The sequence below is a fragment of the Cherax quadricarinatus genome, chromosome 66 (genome assembly GCF_038502225.1).
Source record: "Cherax quadricarinatus isolate ZL_2023a chromosome 66, ASM3850222v1, whole genome shotgun sequence".
Taxonomy (NCBI): domain Eukaryota; kingdom Metazoa; phylum Arthropoda; class Malacostraca; order Decapoda; family Parastacidae; genus Cherax; species Cherax quadricarinatus.
Window position 1 is genome coordinate 14,383,299 of NC_091357.1, and position 16,129 is coordinate 14,399,427.

Sequence of the window (16,129 nt, forward strand, 5' to 3'; positions counted from 1 at the left end):
TTCATGCATTCATGTATGTGTGTTTTTATTGGTATATTCAGGAAAGTGAGAGTTAGGGTACTTGGAATTCACATATGGGCTTCAAAATATTTACACTACTCTTATAATATATTTTTAGGCTATCTTTCACAACTGTGAAGAAGAAGTGTGCAAAGTGAGCTTATTAGCATGTACACTAGAAGAAAAAATAGATGTTGGAGAATACTTGATTGATCATGGGGTGGCTGTTCTATCTGAATTAAAGTAAGTGATGTAACTGTTCTATGTAAATTCCTATACCATACTAAAGGTTTTCACTTTATATTTTATGTGGGTTAAGTATTTGAGTCTATAGAGAAATGTATGCAGGAGCATAAAGAGCATGGCTCTGTAATGTTATCTGTCTGAGCCCTTCTTGAAGAAGAAATTCCTCTTAACAAATTTAGTACAGTATCAGAAGTAGGCATGTTCCTTTTAAGTAGAAAAATAAACTTGTATACGGTTCAGGACATTTATTAAAGGAAACATTTTGAAACTAGCAGCTGCTTCATTCTTAATGAAGAAGCTTTTGTCTTTATTACAAGACATGAGGTTAATAGGTTGACCTGAGATAAGCTTTCTACTGTATTGCCATTCTCCTGTGAAAGTCCTGAAGTAGACAAATGCTTCAAGCGCTGCCATTCATTGTCTTGTGAGACTCCTGTACATTATATAGTATCTGTATAATTAAAAAAATATCAAATTCTCTTTACTTCAATTTTAATTTCTAATTTACAGAAATAAAAAGATATATAAAGAACTTGACTGTGGGTTGGATCCTTTGAATTTTGAGATGCCCCTTAGACAAAAAATAATAAATTCCAGGAGGCTTTTGTGTGAACTTCCTCAAAAGAAGGTACAGTAATATACAATATTTTAGACTGCTCTTAATATTTGTTTGGTACTCTTATGTTTGTAGAGTTAGAATTTAGATCATTATTTTATTTGTAACTCTTCAGCCTATTAATACTCAGTAAAAAGCACATTACCCATATCTGCTCTCTAATGGCCTTTCCAGGACACAGACATCATGGTCAGTGAGGAAGATATTATGTTTGCAGGAAAATCTTTAATATAACTTTACATTCATGACTGGTCTTTATCAAGTGACAGCCTTGTGAAACAAATGAGTACCCTGAGGTCAGACTCAGGAGAGATTGCGAGTGAGATCGTGATCAGACATGATCACGATCTCACTCGTTAGTTAACGTAAAATTTGTCAAGAAACAGGACAAGTGATTCCTGACGTGGGTCTTAGTTATATGATGACCCTAGACTGGAGCTTTTGGTCCTCTGACTGGACTGGCTTACCAGTCCACTTCTTTAACCCTTAAATGGTCCAAACGTATATATACGTTTTTTCAACACCTGAAAGTATGTAAAAAAATGTAGATCTTCTGTTTTGTTTTACATTTGAAAACGTGTAAAAAAAACTTTATCTACATTTTTTTTTTTTGTTATATTTGAAAATATGTAAAAAAAGTAGATCTACTTTCGTAGCACTACGAATTTGAACGTTGATCTCTTTGGACCGTTTAAGGGTTAAAAATTAAGAATTTGTATATGATGAGACATCACTCGAGTAATATGCATATTTTAGGTGCCGAGGTTAAATTCTTTCCGGAGAGCTTTCAACACAACATATGGATACAGTACAAGGAATAAGTATCTCTGACATTCCATATGTTCATCTCGACCTGTTCAAAAACTTCATGCAAATAAAAGGCCCAAAAATTTGGAACTCATTCCCAGAAAATGCCAAAGTTTCCCATCCACCAACATCTCTAATAATACGTATTGTTAACAAGCACCTTTTGAATCTCAAATAAATGTTATATCCATTAACTGTCTGTAAATTCTTGTGCTTTGATTTTACCACTTCATTTCACTTGTATCATAAAATCAGATCAAAATCAAATGTTTTTTATTTCCTTGTAAAGCTTGCAATATGTGGTTTACATGTTATAAAATATTAATTACAAAGAAGGCCACTAGCATGCCTAGGCATTTCGGGTAGACTAATACTAATTCTTACTCTATATTGATGAAGGTTATGGAGCAGTACATTTGAACATACATTATTAGATACATACATAATTAGGTACATACATAATTAGATTTATAATAGTGAGGTAGTACAAATCATATAATAATACTGTATTACAAATGGTAAATTCAGTAATGGGATTGGATTTGTCTTGGCATGATACACTGTTTCTATTAAAGCTCAAATATTGGAAGAGTATCTTAGGCAAACTGAGGGCTAACTTAAGATTTAATAGGCAATAGCTATATTAGGAATTTTATGTTCACAGTCATTTGAGGATAACAAAAAGATTAGGTGATGAAAGATTGAATATCAGATTGGAGGGAGAGAGTATGGAGGAGGTGAACGTATTCAGATATTTGGGAGTGGACGTGTCAGCGGATGGGTCTATGAAAGATGAGGTGAATCATAGAATTGATGAGGGAAAAAGAGTGAGTGGTGCACTTAGGAGTCTGTGGAGACAGAGAACTTTGTCCTTGGAGGCAAAGAGGGGAATGTATGAGAGTATAGTTTTACCAACGCTCTTATATGGGTGTGAAGCATGGGTGATGAATGTTGCAGTGAGGAGAAGGCTGGAGGCAGTGGAGATGTCATGTCTGAGGGCAATGTGTGGTGTGAATATAATGCAGAGAATTCGTAGTTTGGAAGTTAGGAGGAGGTGCGGGATTACCAAAACTGTTGTCCAGAGGGCTGAGGAAGGGTTGTTGAGGTGGTTCGGACATGTAGAGAGAATGGAGCGAAACAGAATAACTTCAAGAGTGTATCAGTCTGTAGTGGAAGGAAGGCGGGGTAGGGGTCGGCCTAGGAAGGGTTGGAGGGAGGGGGTAAAGGAGGTTTTGTGTGCGAGGGGCTTGGACTTCCAGCAGGCATGCGTGAGCGTGTTTGATAGGAGTGAATGGAGACAAATGGTTTTTAATACTTGACGTGCTGTTGGAGTGTGAGCAAAGTAACATTTATGAAGGGATTCAGGGAAACCGGCAGGCCGGACTTGAGTCCTGGAGATGGGAAGTACAGTGCCTGCACTCTGAAGGAGGGGTGTTAATGTTGCAGTTTAAAAACTGTAGTGTAAAGCACCCTTCTGGCAAGACAGTGATGGAGTGAATGATGGTGAAAGTTTTTCTTTTTCGGGCCACCCTGCCTTGGTGGGAATCGGCCAGTGTGATAATAAAAATAAAATAAGTGTAAATTAGGGGGAATTACATATAACGAGAGTAAGACTATATTGTTTCGGATGTGTTTATGATACAAAAAAAAAAAGAAAATTAAGTGGTTTTCATATGGTTAGCTAATGATGGGGTGTGTTAGGGAGATAAGATGTTTTTTAATGGTAGTTTTGAAACTGGTGGCTGAGCCTGCAGTTCTAGAGTTTTCAGGCAGGGAGTTCCAGATTTTAGGCCCTTTTATGTACATCGAATTTTTGTAGAGGTTTAGCTGGACATGAGGAATGTCATAGAGATTTTTGTATCTGGTGTTATGTCTATGGGTATTGTTGCAACTATCAAGAAAGTGTTTTAGTTCAGGATTAATATTAGAATTTATGGTTCTGTAAATGTAGGTTGCACAGTAGTAGGTGTAGATGTTCTGTACAGTAAGTTTAGGTCTTTGAAGAGTAAGGGGGGTGTTGCCTAGTATTGGATTGCATGATAATTCTTATTGCAGCTTTTTGTTGAGTTATTATTGGCTTTAGGAGGGTTGCTGCTGTTGATCTCCAGACACAAATAGCATAGGTGAGGTAGGGATAGATGAGTGAATGGTATAGTGTGAGTAGGGCTGATTGTGGTACGTAGTAATGTATCTTGGAGAGGTCCCAACCATTTTGGATACTTGTTTTGTTATGTGTTTTTTATTTATTTATTTTATTTATTTATTTAGTAATTTGAGCATACATACAGAGGTACAAAAAAATACAGGTAAGAGCAGCATGCCAAAGCCACTTGTATGCATAACATTACGGGCTGGCTTAAAATTAACTTAAGATTAACTAAGCAATGATGTAATCAGTGATAAAACATTATTGTAAACAGATAACAATAAAGCACAAATGAGTATTACAAAGACAGGTCATATGGTTGCATGCATTGCTGTACATTCAGTAGAATGGAGTATTCTGTTAGTTAGTGTATTTAAAAAATAACAAAGTTAGATTGGGTCTTAGGTTTAACATTTATGTGATATAATTGTGAGAAACATTTAAGATATACAATTTATAAGGTTCAGTTATTCAGTATTTATTTGGTTTTGGGTGAGTAAGTGATCTTTGAGAAGAGACTTGAATTTATTAACAGGTAGTGTTTCTTTTATATTTACAGGTAATGAACTCCAGATTTTAGGGCCTTTTATGTGCATTGAGTTTTTGCATAGTGTGAGATGGACACGAGGAACATCAAAGAGTGATCTGTGCCTTGTGTTATGGTCATGTGTTCTGTTGAGGTTGGCAAGGAGATGTTTGAGAGGAGGGTTAATATCAGAGTTAAGTGTTCTATGTATGTAATAGGTGCAGTAATAAGTATGAATGTTTTGTATGGTGAGTAGATTTAGTGTTTTGAATATTGGTGGAGTGTGCTGCCTGTAGTGGGAATTTGTTATCATTCTGACTGCAGCCTTTTGTTGGGTAATTAGTGGTCTGAGATGGTTAATTGTTGTTGAGCCCCATGCACAAATTCCATAGGTGAGATAGGGGTAAATAAGAGAGTGATATAGGGCCAGGAGGGCTGACTGTGGAACATAGTACCGTATCTTCGATAGTATGCCTACGGTCTTGGAAATTTTCATAGAAATTTGTTGTATATGTGTATGAAATTTGAGTCTATTATCAAGGTGGATTCCTAAGAATTTTCCCTCTGTTAGCTTTGTGATAGGTGATCCGTTTATCATTATGTTAAGAGGGACATCTGTAGCTCTGTTACCAAACTGAATGAAGTAGGTTTTGTCAATGTTTAGTGTAAGTTTGTTAGTCCTCATCCAGGTAGATATTTTCTGTGATTCGGTATTTACAGTATTGGCTAGCGTGACTGGGCTCGGGTGAGAGAAGACGTATGTGGTGTCATCTGCAAATAGTGTGGGTTTGAGTAATTGCAAAGCATTTGGTAGGTCATTTATGTATAGGAGAGAGAGAAGAGGGCCAAGGACACTTCCCTGTGGGACACCAACTGTAATTGGTTGTGCGGAAGAGTTTGCCCCATTTGCGTACACATATTGGCTTCTGTTGCTGAGGTATGACTTGAGGTAGTTGAGGGAGTGCCCTCTTATACCATAGTGTGACAATTTTATGTGGAGCAAGTCATGGTCAACTGTATCAAAAGCTTTACGTAAGTCAATGAAGATCCCCAGTGGGACTTCTTTTTTTTCTCTATAAGTAAGTAAGTTTATTCAGGTATACACAAATACAGTTACATAAAATTATCATACATAGCAGCATATGTGTAGAGAACCTAGGATAACCCAAAAAAGTCAGACAGAGTGACTTATTTCCATTGGGGTCTATTGCAGTGTATATATGTTCTAGCATGTGTATAATAGCATCATTAGTATTTTTATTAGGCCTGAATCCAAATTGGCAGAGGTTGAGTATGTTTTGGGAGATGAGGTAGGAGTAGATTCGTTTATGAATTAATTTTTCGAAGATTTTTGAGAGAGGGTGTAAGTTGGATATTGGCCTATAGTTATTCAACTCTGTTTGGTCTCCTCCTTTATGGATCGGGGTGACCCTTGCTATTTTGAGAACTGTAGGCAATGATTGGTGAGAGCACTTGTGACACTTTTTTGTATATAAAGGGTGGTAAGGTATTTAAATCTCCTGCCTTGTTTTTTAGTGCGTTGATAATAAGGGAGACTTCATATGGATTAGTCGGAGCTAGGAACAGTGTGTTCGGGTAGTTGCCAGTGAGGTAGTCATTTAGTGGGGTATCTGAGCTTGGGATTTTATTGGCAAGGTTTTGTCTTGTAGTGGAGAAGAAATCATTGAGTCTGTCTGCTGTTTCTGTTCGTGGGAGTTGGGGTTCATCTGATTTTGCTAATTTTATTTCACTATTTTGTGATATCTTTTTTGTTCCTAGAATTTCTGATAGGGTTTTCCAGGTCTTTTTTATATCACCTCGTAAGTTGGATAATCTGTTCTCATAATACAATTTTTTTGCCCTTCTTATCAGGCTGGTTAGGATTGACGAGTAACGTTTTGTTTGGTCTCTGGTTATGTGACCCATTCTGTACTGTTTTTCATATCGGTGTTTTACATTTATGGATTTGAGAATGCTGGGTGTTAGCCATGGACTGTTCAGTCTCTTAGCTGTCATCTGTTTAGTTTTTTTAGGGCAGTGCTTGTTATAGAGGTATTGGGTCTTTTTTAGAAAATTATTAATACATTTGTCAATATCTGTATAGATTTCTAGCTCAGTGTGCCAGTCAATGTTTGTTACTGCTGTTGTGAAGTTATTAATGGCTGCCTCATTGTGAAGTCTGAAGGTGACTTTAGTAGTGTCTTGGGGTAATTTACCAAGAGTTATGAGGAAAGTAGGATAGTGGTCTGTGGTATTATCTGTAATTATGCCTGATTTTAAAGGGGATATGGTGTTGGTCCAGATGTGGTCAAGTAGGGAAACACTAGTCTCTAACTCTTGTAGGTTTTGTTACTGTTGGTAGTAACATGCAGTTACTCATTGTGTTTGTGAATTCAGTAACGTGTGGGTCCTGGTCTTGCAGGAGATTTATATTGAAGTCACCTGAGAGTAGTAAGTGATCTTTGTTCATGCGTGCATCAGTTATCATACTTCCTAGGTTTTGACTAAATTGGCTAATGTTTGACTGTGGAACTCTGTAGATGTTTATCAATGTGAGAGGTTTTTGTAGGTATTTGGATTTGAATTTAGCTATTATATATTCCCCATGTTCATCCCTTGTGCAAGTATTAGTGATACATTCTAGTTGGTCTGAGTAGTATATAGCTGTGCCACCCCCTTGTTGGTCTGGCCTACAGTTGTGTATGGCTGTGTAACCAGGAATGGCATAGACATCTGTAGTATCAGGCTTTAGCCAGGTTTCAGTTAGTGTAATGATGGACATATTGGCATGCAAGGAATTTAGTAATGCTATGAGGTCATCGTAATGCTTGCTTAAAGATCTGATATTGTAGTTAAAGACAGTTATGTTGTTGTTGGCTCTGAGGAGTGCCTTTGATTGTTCTGCTGTGTAGTAATTACAGTAACTGTTTGATTCATTTAAGTCATTAAATAAGAGGTTGGTATCAGGATCAATGCTTGTAATCATAAGATTTGTAGTGAATCTATAGTTAGAATTAAGTATAAAACAAAGTAGTCTAAAGCTAAAAAATAGCACCTCAATTATTTAATAAATGTAAAAATAATGAGCTAAGGTAGTTTTTTAAAGCTAAAATAAAGGAGACAATATAAAAGGGACTAAAATAATTTGTGGTGAACAAATAAAGTGATGATCAAATAATGGAGCTTGGGAATATGATAGTAGGTAGTACTTTAAAGGTAATTCTTTAAAGTTAGAATTAGGGAAAACAATATAAAAGGGACTAATATAAGTTGTGGTGAACAATAAAGTGGTAATCAAATAAATGAGCTTTGGAATATAATGGCAAAATTGTGAACTTATTACACTTTAGCACCTGAGAATAGCACCTTGATTATTTTAACAATTGTGAATATACGAACTAAGGTAGTTATATAAAGCTAAAATAAAGGAGAAAATATATAAGGGACTAAAATTAAGTAATGGTAAACAAAGTTAAATGGACAGATAGTCACTATGAAATAATATTGGTTTAGGAGTAAGATCTGATTTGTAGTATTAAATAAGTTGAGCAGTTTATTGCACAATAAAAAGTAAAAAAAAATATGAGGTAGTTGGTACTAGCTAGCAAAAGATAGTTTTGGGACTTGCAAAAAAGCAATTGGAATATACACTAATTGCACACACAATAAAAAGTGACTAAAAAACAAGTAGTGGTAAACAAAATTAAATGGACATGTAAGAACAATGAATAATATTAATTTGGAGTAAGATTTGACTTGTAACATAAAATTATGAGCAATTAATAGCAGTAAGAAAGAAGTATAAAGTATTGGAGGTAGTTGGCATTAGCTAGTGATGAAAAATAAAAAAAAATAATTATGCACAATATAATAGTAATGTACATTATATGCACCACATGTATATATGTATTAAGGGCACTTATCTAATCTGTTACAGAAATGTCTGCTTTTCTAAGGAAGGTAGAGAAATCATGTTCATTTGAGATGGTATATTGTTGTCCTGTTGATGTTTTCCTTACTAGTATTTTCCCATCTCACGTGAAACACTGATGTATTTTGTTTTCCTGTTTAAGTTTTCTCAACCTGAACAGAAGGTTTTGACGTTTTCTTGTTAGACACTCATTTATGTACACTCCATTTTTCATTGTAATTGCTGATTTAATTAGGTCCTTTCTTTTATCGTATGAATGAAGTCGGATCATTATACTGTGTTTACTTCCTGGTTTTCCTAGCAAACGTGTTTCTTTGGTTTCATTGTTTTGCACGATGACTTGTACGTGGTTCTGTATTATCCTTATAGCAGTTTCTTTGCACTCTGCTTGGGTTATGTCACCAGGAATGTGTGGACTGTTTATTATAACTGCATCAGACAACTTATCTTGTTCAGTTTTGTCGTCTTGGAAATCAAGGTATTCATTTAGTCGAGTGTACATGTTCTGATTCCAGTCCTTGATTGCTTCTTCAACCTTCATATTTATTGTTGTTATTTGTTCAGTGTGACTGGCTATAGCTGCTTTCAGAGTATTTTCTGTGTCAACACTTCCTGATGTAATCTTCTCTTCAAGGTTTTGGATCTTGTTTCTTGTTCTCGAGGTTGGTTATCTTGGATTCTCGTCGCTCGAGTGTTGCTTTGTTATCTTTGATTTCATTTTCTAGAGCAATGATGTAGTCCTTGATATTGTCAGGAATAATCATACCTGAGTTATCATGGGTGAATCCTTTGAAGGGAGTGGAGTTGGAGGGGAGTCAGCCATGTTTGTTGTTCTTGTTGTTCCCTGGGTGGCGGTGGTGAGGGGGGTTGATGATACACCGGCGTCCTGCTGGGTAGACAAGTTGAGTTCTGGGGTCCTTGCTGTTATTCTTTTATTACTGATGTTGTTTCTTCTGCGATATCCTTTCATAGTATCACTGAAGTAGATGCTGTGTAGCGATGGAGGAGAAGGCTTGTTTTCTCAGAGCTTGGGTTAAGTGGTTGTCTGGCAGCGGAGGCAGTGTTTGGGTTAGCAGGGCTGTCTTCCTTAGATCTTCTAATTTTGTCAAGATTTGGGTTACATTCTTAGTATTCTTGAGTCATTTTGTGGTCTACGTGGGTTCATGTAGTTGTACTTTCACTTAGGCCATCACAAGCTTTGATGAGCGATGTTTTTTTGAGGAAGAAGAGCTGGTATGATGCCGCTGCTGCCACTGCTCCTAGTGTAGACATGTTGGTCCGAGGTAACAGAGCAGTAGTGACCTCAGAGAGCAGTGACCTCACACAGAAGTGTGACCTCAGACAGCTGGGTTGTGTGGCTGCGGGTTGCCTTCTGAATTTCTGGTTGCTGTCAAGGTGTAGGCTCAGGAATTTGCCCTCATCATGTTTTGCAATAAGAGTGTTGTTAATTCATAATGTTCAGCTGTGCAACACCTGATCTGTTACCAAACATAATATAGAAGGTTTTGTCAGTATTATGTGTAACTTTATTTTCAGTCATCCAGGTTGATATTTTTCGTAGCTCTTCGTTAACAATGGTGTTGAGTAAGGCAAGATTTGGGTGGGAGATAACGTAAGTCGTGTCATCAGCAAAGAGAATATGTTTCAGGTGTTGTGATATATTGGGAAGATCATTGATGTATAAGAGGAAGAGCAGGGGACCAAGGATACTTCCCTGTGGCACTCCAGTATCAAGTTGTCACATTAATGAGGTTGTGTCCTTAATAGAGACGTATTGATACCTGTTAGTAAGGTAAGATTTGAAATACGTAAGTGCATGGCCTCTTATACCATAATGGTCAAGTTTGTGAAGTAAGATGCCATGGTCTACTGTATCAGAAGCTTCCCTTAAGTCAATAAAGAGTCCTGATGGACATTCATTATTTTCCAGTGTTGTGTAAAGCAGGTCTAGCATTTTTACAATTGCATCATTTGTGCTTTTGTTTTTTCTAAAGCCAGATTTGCAGGGGTTGAGTATGCTTTTCTGCTGTTATAAATGAACATAATCTCTTGTGCACGAGTTTCTCAAAGATTTTTGGATAGCAACAGTAAGTTTGATACTGGTCTGTATTTATTTACATCTCTTGGCCTGTATTTATTTACATCTCTTGGCCTGTATTTATTTACATCTCTGGGGTCATCACCTTTGTGTATTGGTGTAACCCTTGCTGTCTTGAGTAGTGTCGGGAAAGTGCTAGTTTCTAGTGATTTGTTAAAGAGTATTGAAATAGCAGGTGAAAGGATGTGAGCCACTGGCTTGTTCAATAATGGTGGGACTTGAGATGGATTCCCTGATTTATTTTTAAGTGACTTGATAATTAAGGTGACTTCAGTGGGCTCGGTAGGTGCAAGATGGGGGGAGGTTAAGAAATTCCTGTCTAAGTAATCACTTGCTCGGGCGTTGGTACCTGGGATTTTACTGGCGAGATTTGATCCTATGGTTGAGAAGAAGTCATTTATCTTGTTAACTGTATCAATAGGTTGCAGTTGTTTCACTCGGTTTAGTTAGGACAATATCCCTAGCTTTTTCCGTTTGTGGGTGCCCAGAATCTGAGTGTGTTTTCCAGGTATTTTTTATATCTCCTCTTGTTTCAATGAATCTGCTTGAATAGTACAGTTGCTTGGCCTTTCTTATTAGTTTGGTGAGAATTGAGGCATAGTGTTTAATAATATCTTTGTGTATTAAGCCCTGTCTATAGATTTTTTTTAGATTTTTGCCACCGAAGTGGCTAGTTTATTGTGCACCCCATATCCATCCTGTGGACTGTAGCGCGAGAGCATATGGATACACAAAAGGCCTGGGAACTAGGCCCCAAAGGGTTAACAGGAATACATATGGATTTATATCTACATATCTATAGTTCACAAGCAAATTTAGGAAATTTTCTTAGTATATCTGGTATCTTATTTTCATTAATAAGATATCTTGACATGTCACATAGGTCTATATTTCTTTTCATATTGATGTTTCTTATCAGTGGATCTTAGTATGCTGTTGGTTAGCCATGGGCAACTATTGAACTGATGTAAATTCTATGTAATATATTTGTAATTGACAAATATGTCATCTGAAGTCTGTCTCATTATACTTGTGATTGTGAAGTGATTTACACAAGCTTTACTGATACTCAAGTCTTACATATCCTAGGTCTAGATTGAAGTAGTATGTAAGCTTTATAATTAGTTTGCCTGAAAAGCATTGCATAATTATTGACTTTCTGTTGTGCCTACATTTGTATTAAGTTATATATATCTAACACTTGTATGGCCAACAAGAAATATTTTTTCTTTAATTTGGGGTATGGTTATCCTGGGGACAGCCCTATTCCCTTTATTTCAGTGGTAGTGTCTTTTTAGTTGTTGGGGACCTTTATCAGTGTGATGATGCAGAGTACTTACATGTCACTCCACATTTATTATCTAGATTTTCCTAGTTCAGCAGCATGGGAAGCTGCACCTTATCCTGAACCTGAGGGCAGAGAATTTGCACATGTCCCTTGACAGGTAACACCCCATCTTACTAACACTAGAGACCCCCAACTATAAACGTGGAATCTGACTAATACAGTATTACATGCACTTATCTGCTAGATTTTGTGTGTGTGTGTGTGTGTGTGAATATATACTATATATGTATGTATGTATGTATGATAAAGAAAAATTGGATATCAAATTGGGGAGGAGGAGTATGGAAGAAGTGAATGTTTTCAGATACTTGGGAGTTGACGTGTCGGCGGATGGATTTATGAAGGATGAGGTTAATCATAGAATTGATGAGGGAAAAAAGGTGAGTGGTGCGTTGAGGTATATGTGGAGTCAAAAAACGTTATCTATGGAGGCAAAGAAGGGAATGTATGAAAGTATAGTAGTACCAACACTCTTATATGGGTGTGAAGCTTGGGTGGTAAATGCAGCAGCGAGGAGACGGTTGGAGGCAGCGGAGATGTCCTGTTTAAGGGCAATGTGTGGTGTAAATATTATGCAGAAAATTCGGAGTGTGGAAATTAGGAGAAGGTGTGGAGTTAATAAAAGTATTAGTCAGAGGGCAGAAGAGGGGTTGTTGAGGTGGTTTGGTCATTTAGAGAGAATGGATCACAGTAGAATGACATGGAAAGCATATAAATCTATAGGGGAAGGAAGGCGGGGTAGGGGTCGTCCTCGAAAGGGTTGGAGAGAGGGGGTAAAGGAGGTTTTGTGGGTAAGGGGCTTGGACTTCCAGCAAGCGTGCGTGAGCGTGTTAGATAGGAGTGAATGGAGACGAATGGTACTTGGGACCTGACGATCTGTTGGAGTGTGAGCAGGGTAATATTTAGTGAAGGGATTCAGGGAAACCGGTTATTTTCATATAGTCGGACTTGAGTCCTGGAAATGGGAAGTACAATGCCTGCACTTTAAAGGAGGGGTTTGGGATATTGGCAGTTTGGAGGGATATGTTGTGTATCTTTATATGTTTATGCTTCTAGACTGTTGTATTCTGAGCACCTCTGCAAAAACAGTGATAATGTGCGAGTGTGGTGAAAGTGTTGAATGATGATGAAAGTATTTTCTTTTTGGGGATTTTCTTTCTTTTTTGGGTCACCCTGCCTCGGTGGGAGACGGCCGACTTGTTGAAAAAAAAAAAAAAAAAAAAAAAAATGTATGATGGATATCCACCTCTGTATGATTTGAAAAAGCTTTCTTTAAAATGAAATATTGTCACAATAAAGGCTTGTTCTGCTCCATGTGTCTGTCTTCATGCATCTGATAACTGTTGTACATAAAATTTGGAGTTTATGTATAAAGCTGAATAAAATAATAATTCTTTGTGCTTTTATCTCAGAGTCGAATATTGGTTCAGGATGTCAGTTCTGCTCAACATAAGTATCTGGAAGTGAAGTACCTAGCAGTCTTGTATCCACTTGGCTACATTCATCTACAGTTGACCTCTCTCAATTCTTCTTTTAAGCAGTTAGTGATTTTCTTCAATGGTACATTACTGACCTTTATTTTTCTCTAAGAGACAACCTCCCACCTGGCAGGGTGATTAAAAAATAAAACACTTTCACCATCATTCAGTCACTCCAGAAGTGTGCTGCCATCACAGTACAGCTTGCCCTCCAACTGCAACATCCCCATCACTCCTTCAGAGTGCAGGCATTTCTTTTCCTACCTTCATGATTCTAAATCTGGCTAACCAGTTTCCCATGAGATATTTCACGAATGTTACCTTGCTCACACTAGCAACACATAGTTCCATAAACCACATGTCTCTGATCTAGCAGGAAGATGCATACCTGCTTAATACTTAAGCTGTTGCATTACTCAAGACTTTCACATACCTCCCTCAACTCTTCCTTCTGTATATCAGCTTCCCTAACAATGTAGGATTTTGCTGAGGGTTTTTAATATGAGATCCTCTTCATGCGCATGTTAGCTAATGAATCTTTCCAGTGCTATGGTACTTTAGTGCTTGCAACTATCTCCACCATAGTTTAGAATGCTGATGTTATACATCTTATGTAGTTCATTGAAGCTGAACACATGGTACAGCTGTATAAAGTACACATGAATGCTAATTTTTGTGGAAGCTTGATTTTTTTTAACAAGTTGGCTGTCTCTCACTGAGGCAGGGTGGCCCAAAAAGAAAGAAAATCCCCAAAAAAGAAAATACTCTCATCATTTGACACTTTCACCTCATTCACACAATCACTGTTTTTGCAGAGGTGCTCAGAATACAATAGTTTAGAAGCATATACGTATAAAAATACACAACATATCCTTCCAAATTGCCAATATCCTAAACCCCTCCTTTAAAGTGCAGGCATTGTACTTCCCATTTCCAGTACTCAAGTCTGGCTATATAAAAATAACCGGTTTCCCTGAATCCCTTCACTAAATATTACCCTGCTCACACTCCAACAGCTTGTCATGGCCCAAATACCATTCGTCTCCATTCACTCCTATCTAACACATTCACGCATGCTTGCCGGAAGTCCAAGCCCCTCGCCCACAAAACCTCATTTACCCTCTCCCTCCAACCTTTGCGAGGACAACCCTGACCCCGCCTTCCTTCCCGTACAGATTTATATGCTTTCCATGTCATTCTACTTTGATCCATTCTCTCTAAATGACCAAACCACCTCAACACCCCTCGTCAGCCCTATGACTAATACTTTTATTAACTCCACACCTTCTCCTAATTCCCACACTCCGAATACTCGGCATAATATTTACACCACGCATTACCCTTAGACAGGACATCTCCACTGCCTCCTCACTGCAGCATTTACAACCCAACCTTCACATCCATATAAGAGTGTTGGTACCACTATGCTTTCATACATTCCCTTTTTTGCCTCCATAGATAATGTTTTTTGGTCTCCACCTATACCTCAATACACCACTCACCGTTTTTCCTTCATCAATTCTGTGGTTAACCTCAGCCTTCATAAATCCGTCTGCTGACATGTCAACTCCCAAATATATGAAAGCATTCACTTCTTCCATACTCCTCTTTCTCCAATTTGATAACCAATTTTTCTTTATCTAAATCATTTGATACCCTCATCACCTTACTCTTTTCTATGTTCACTTCCAACTTTCTACCTTTACACACACTCCCAAACTCATCCACTAACCTTTGCAACTTTTCTTTAGAATCTCCCGTAAGCACAGTATCATCAGCAAAAAGTCACTGTGTCAGTTCCCATTTTCAATGGAAGCTTGAATGACCTACTAAAACTACACTGTCCCCAAGTTAGCTGTTCTTACTCAGGTTGTTACAACTGAGTGTTGTTGCTGTCAAATACCTAAGAATAATAAAATAAAAGAGGCATACCAAGAAAAGCATAAGAAAGAATGTCATCTGAGTTATTACATCATCCAAATAGGATGGTTTCCCTTCCAATCAAACAAACAATTGGGAAATAAATTTTTGGAAGTTACCAGGAGATGACGAAATCCCAAAAGATAGTCTCTTATAGTATTTAAAAAAAGAAGTTCTTTGTAGGTATTAATGACCAAAATCTGTTGGGTACTCTCACCTACAGGTTTGGGATATTGACTGTTTATAACACAAAAAGGCACAGTACCTTGACTGGAACAATACACATATAACCTGCACATAGACGAGAGGAGCTTATGACTACGTTTTGGTCCAACTTGGACCATTAATAAAGTCACACTTTGTGACTTTGTAAATGATCCAAGTCAGACCGAAACGTTGTAAGCTCCTCTCTTCTATGTGCGGGTTATTTGTGTATTGGCTATTTGAAGTGGCATCTAAACTGTCATTATCTGGAAGCCTCTGCAAAGACAGTGATTATGTGCGAATGAAGGTGAAAATGTTTCTCGTTTTTGGGTCACCCTGCTTTGGTGGGAGATGGCTGACATGAAAAAAAAAAAACCTTGCTATTACCCACTACTAGAATCTCCTTTAAAATTATCTTAACATTTCTTCAGCAATGTCAAGTTTGTTAATTTTGGTAGATTCATCTTGTGTGAATGATGGTGAAACGCGTTTCTTTCTTTTTTGAGTCTCCCTGCCTTGGTGGGAGACGGTCAGCATGTTGGAAAAAAAAATCCATGTTGCAAAATAATTTAATATTCAGTAATTTAATTTTGTAGTGAATTCCTAATTGTGGTCATATTTTGAAATAACAGATTGGAGAGTAAATTGGAAGAAGTCAAAAACGAGATACAAATGGTTCAAAGGTTTGCACCAAATTTTGGCGAATTGTGTCTCCTGAAGACAAGGCATACTCCACATTATGCTCGTGCCAAGATTCTCAAGCTGGAGAATGATCAGGCGGAGGTAGGTTAAGCACTACTAGCTAACAG

At 37.5% G+C, this 16,129-nt stretch overlaps 1 protein-coding gene across 3 annotated transcripts in view; it reads left to right on the forward strand.

Annotated features, from left to right (window-relative positions):
• LOC128704109 (RING finger protein 17) overlaps positions 1-16,129 on the forward strand; it is a 297,172-nt gene that overhangs the window by 234,591 nt on the left and 46,452 nt on the right. For all 3 annotated transcript variants that reach the window (XM_070099113.1, XM_070099112.1, XM_070099114.1), the window contains 4 exons: positions 119-243; positions 757-874; positions 13,131-13,258; positions 15,953-16,103. In XM_070099113.1, the coding sequence (XP_069955214.1) occupies positions 119-243; positions 757-874; positions 13,131-13,258; positions 15,953-16,103 (522 nt within the window). The remainder of the gene's footprint in view (positions 1-118; positions 244-756; positions 875-13,130; positions 13,259-15,952; positions 16,104-16,129) is intronic.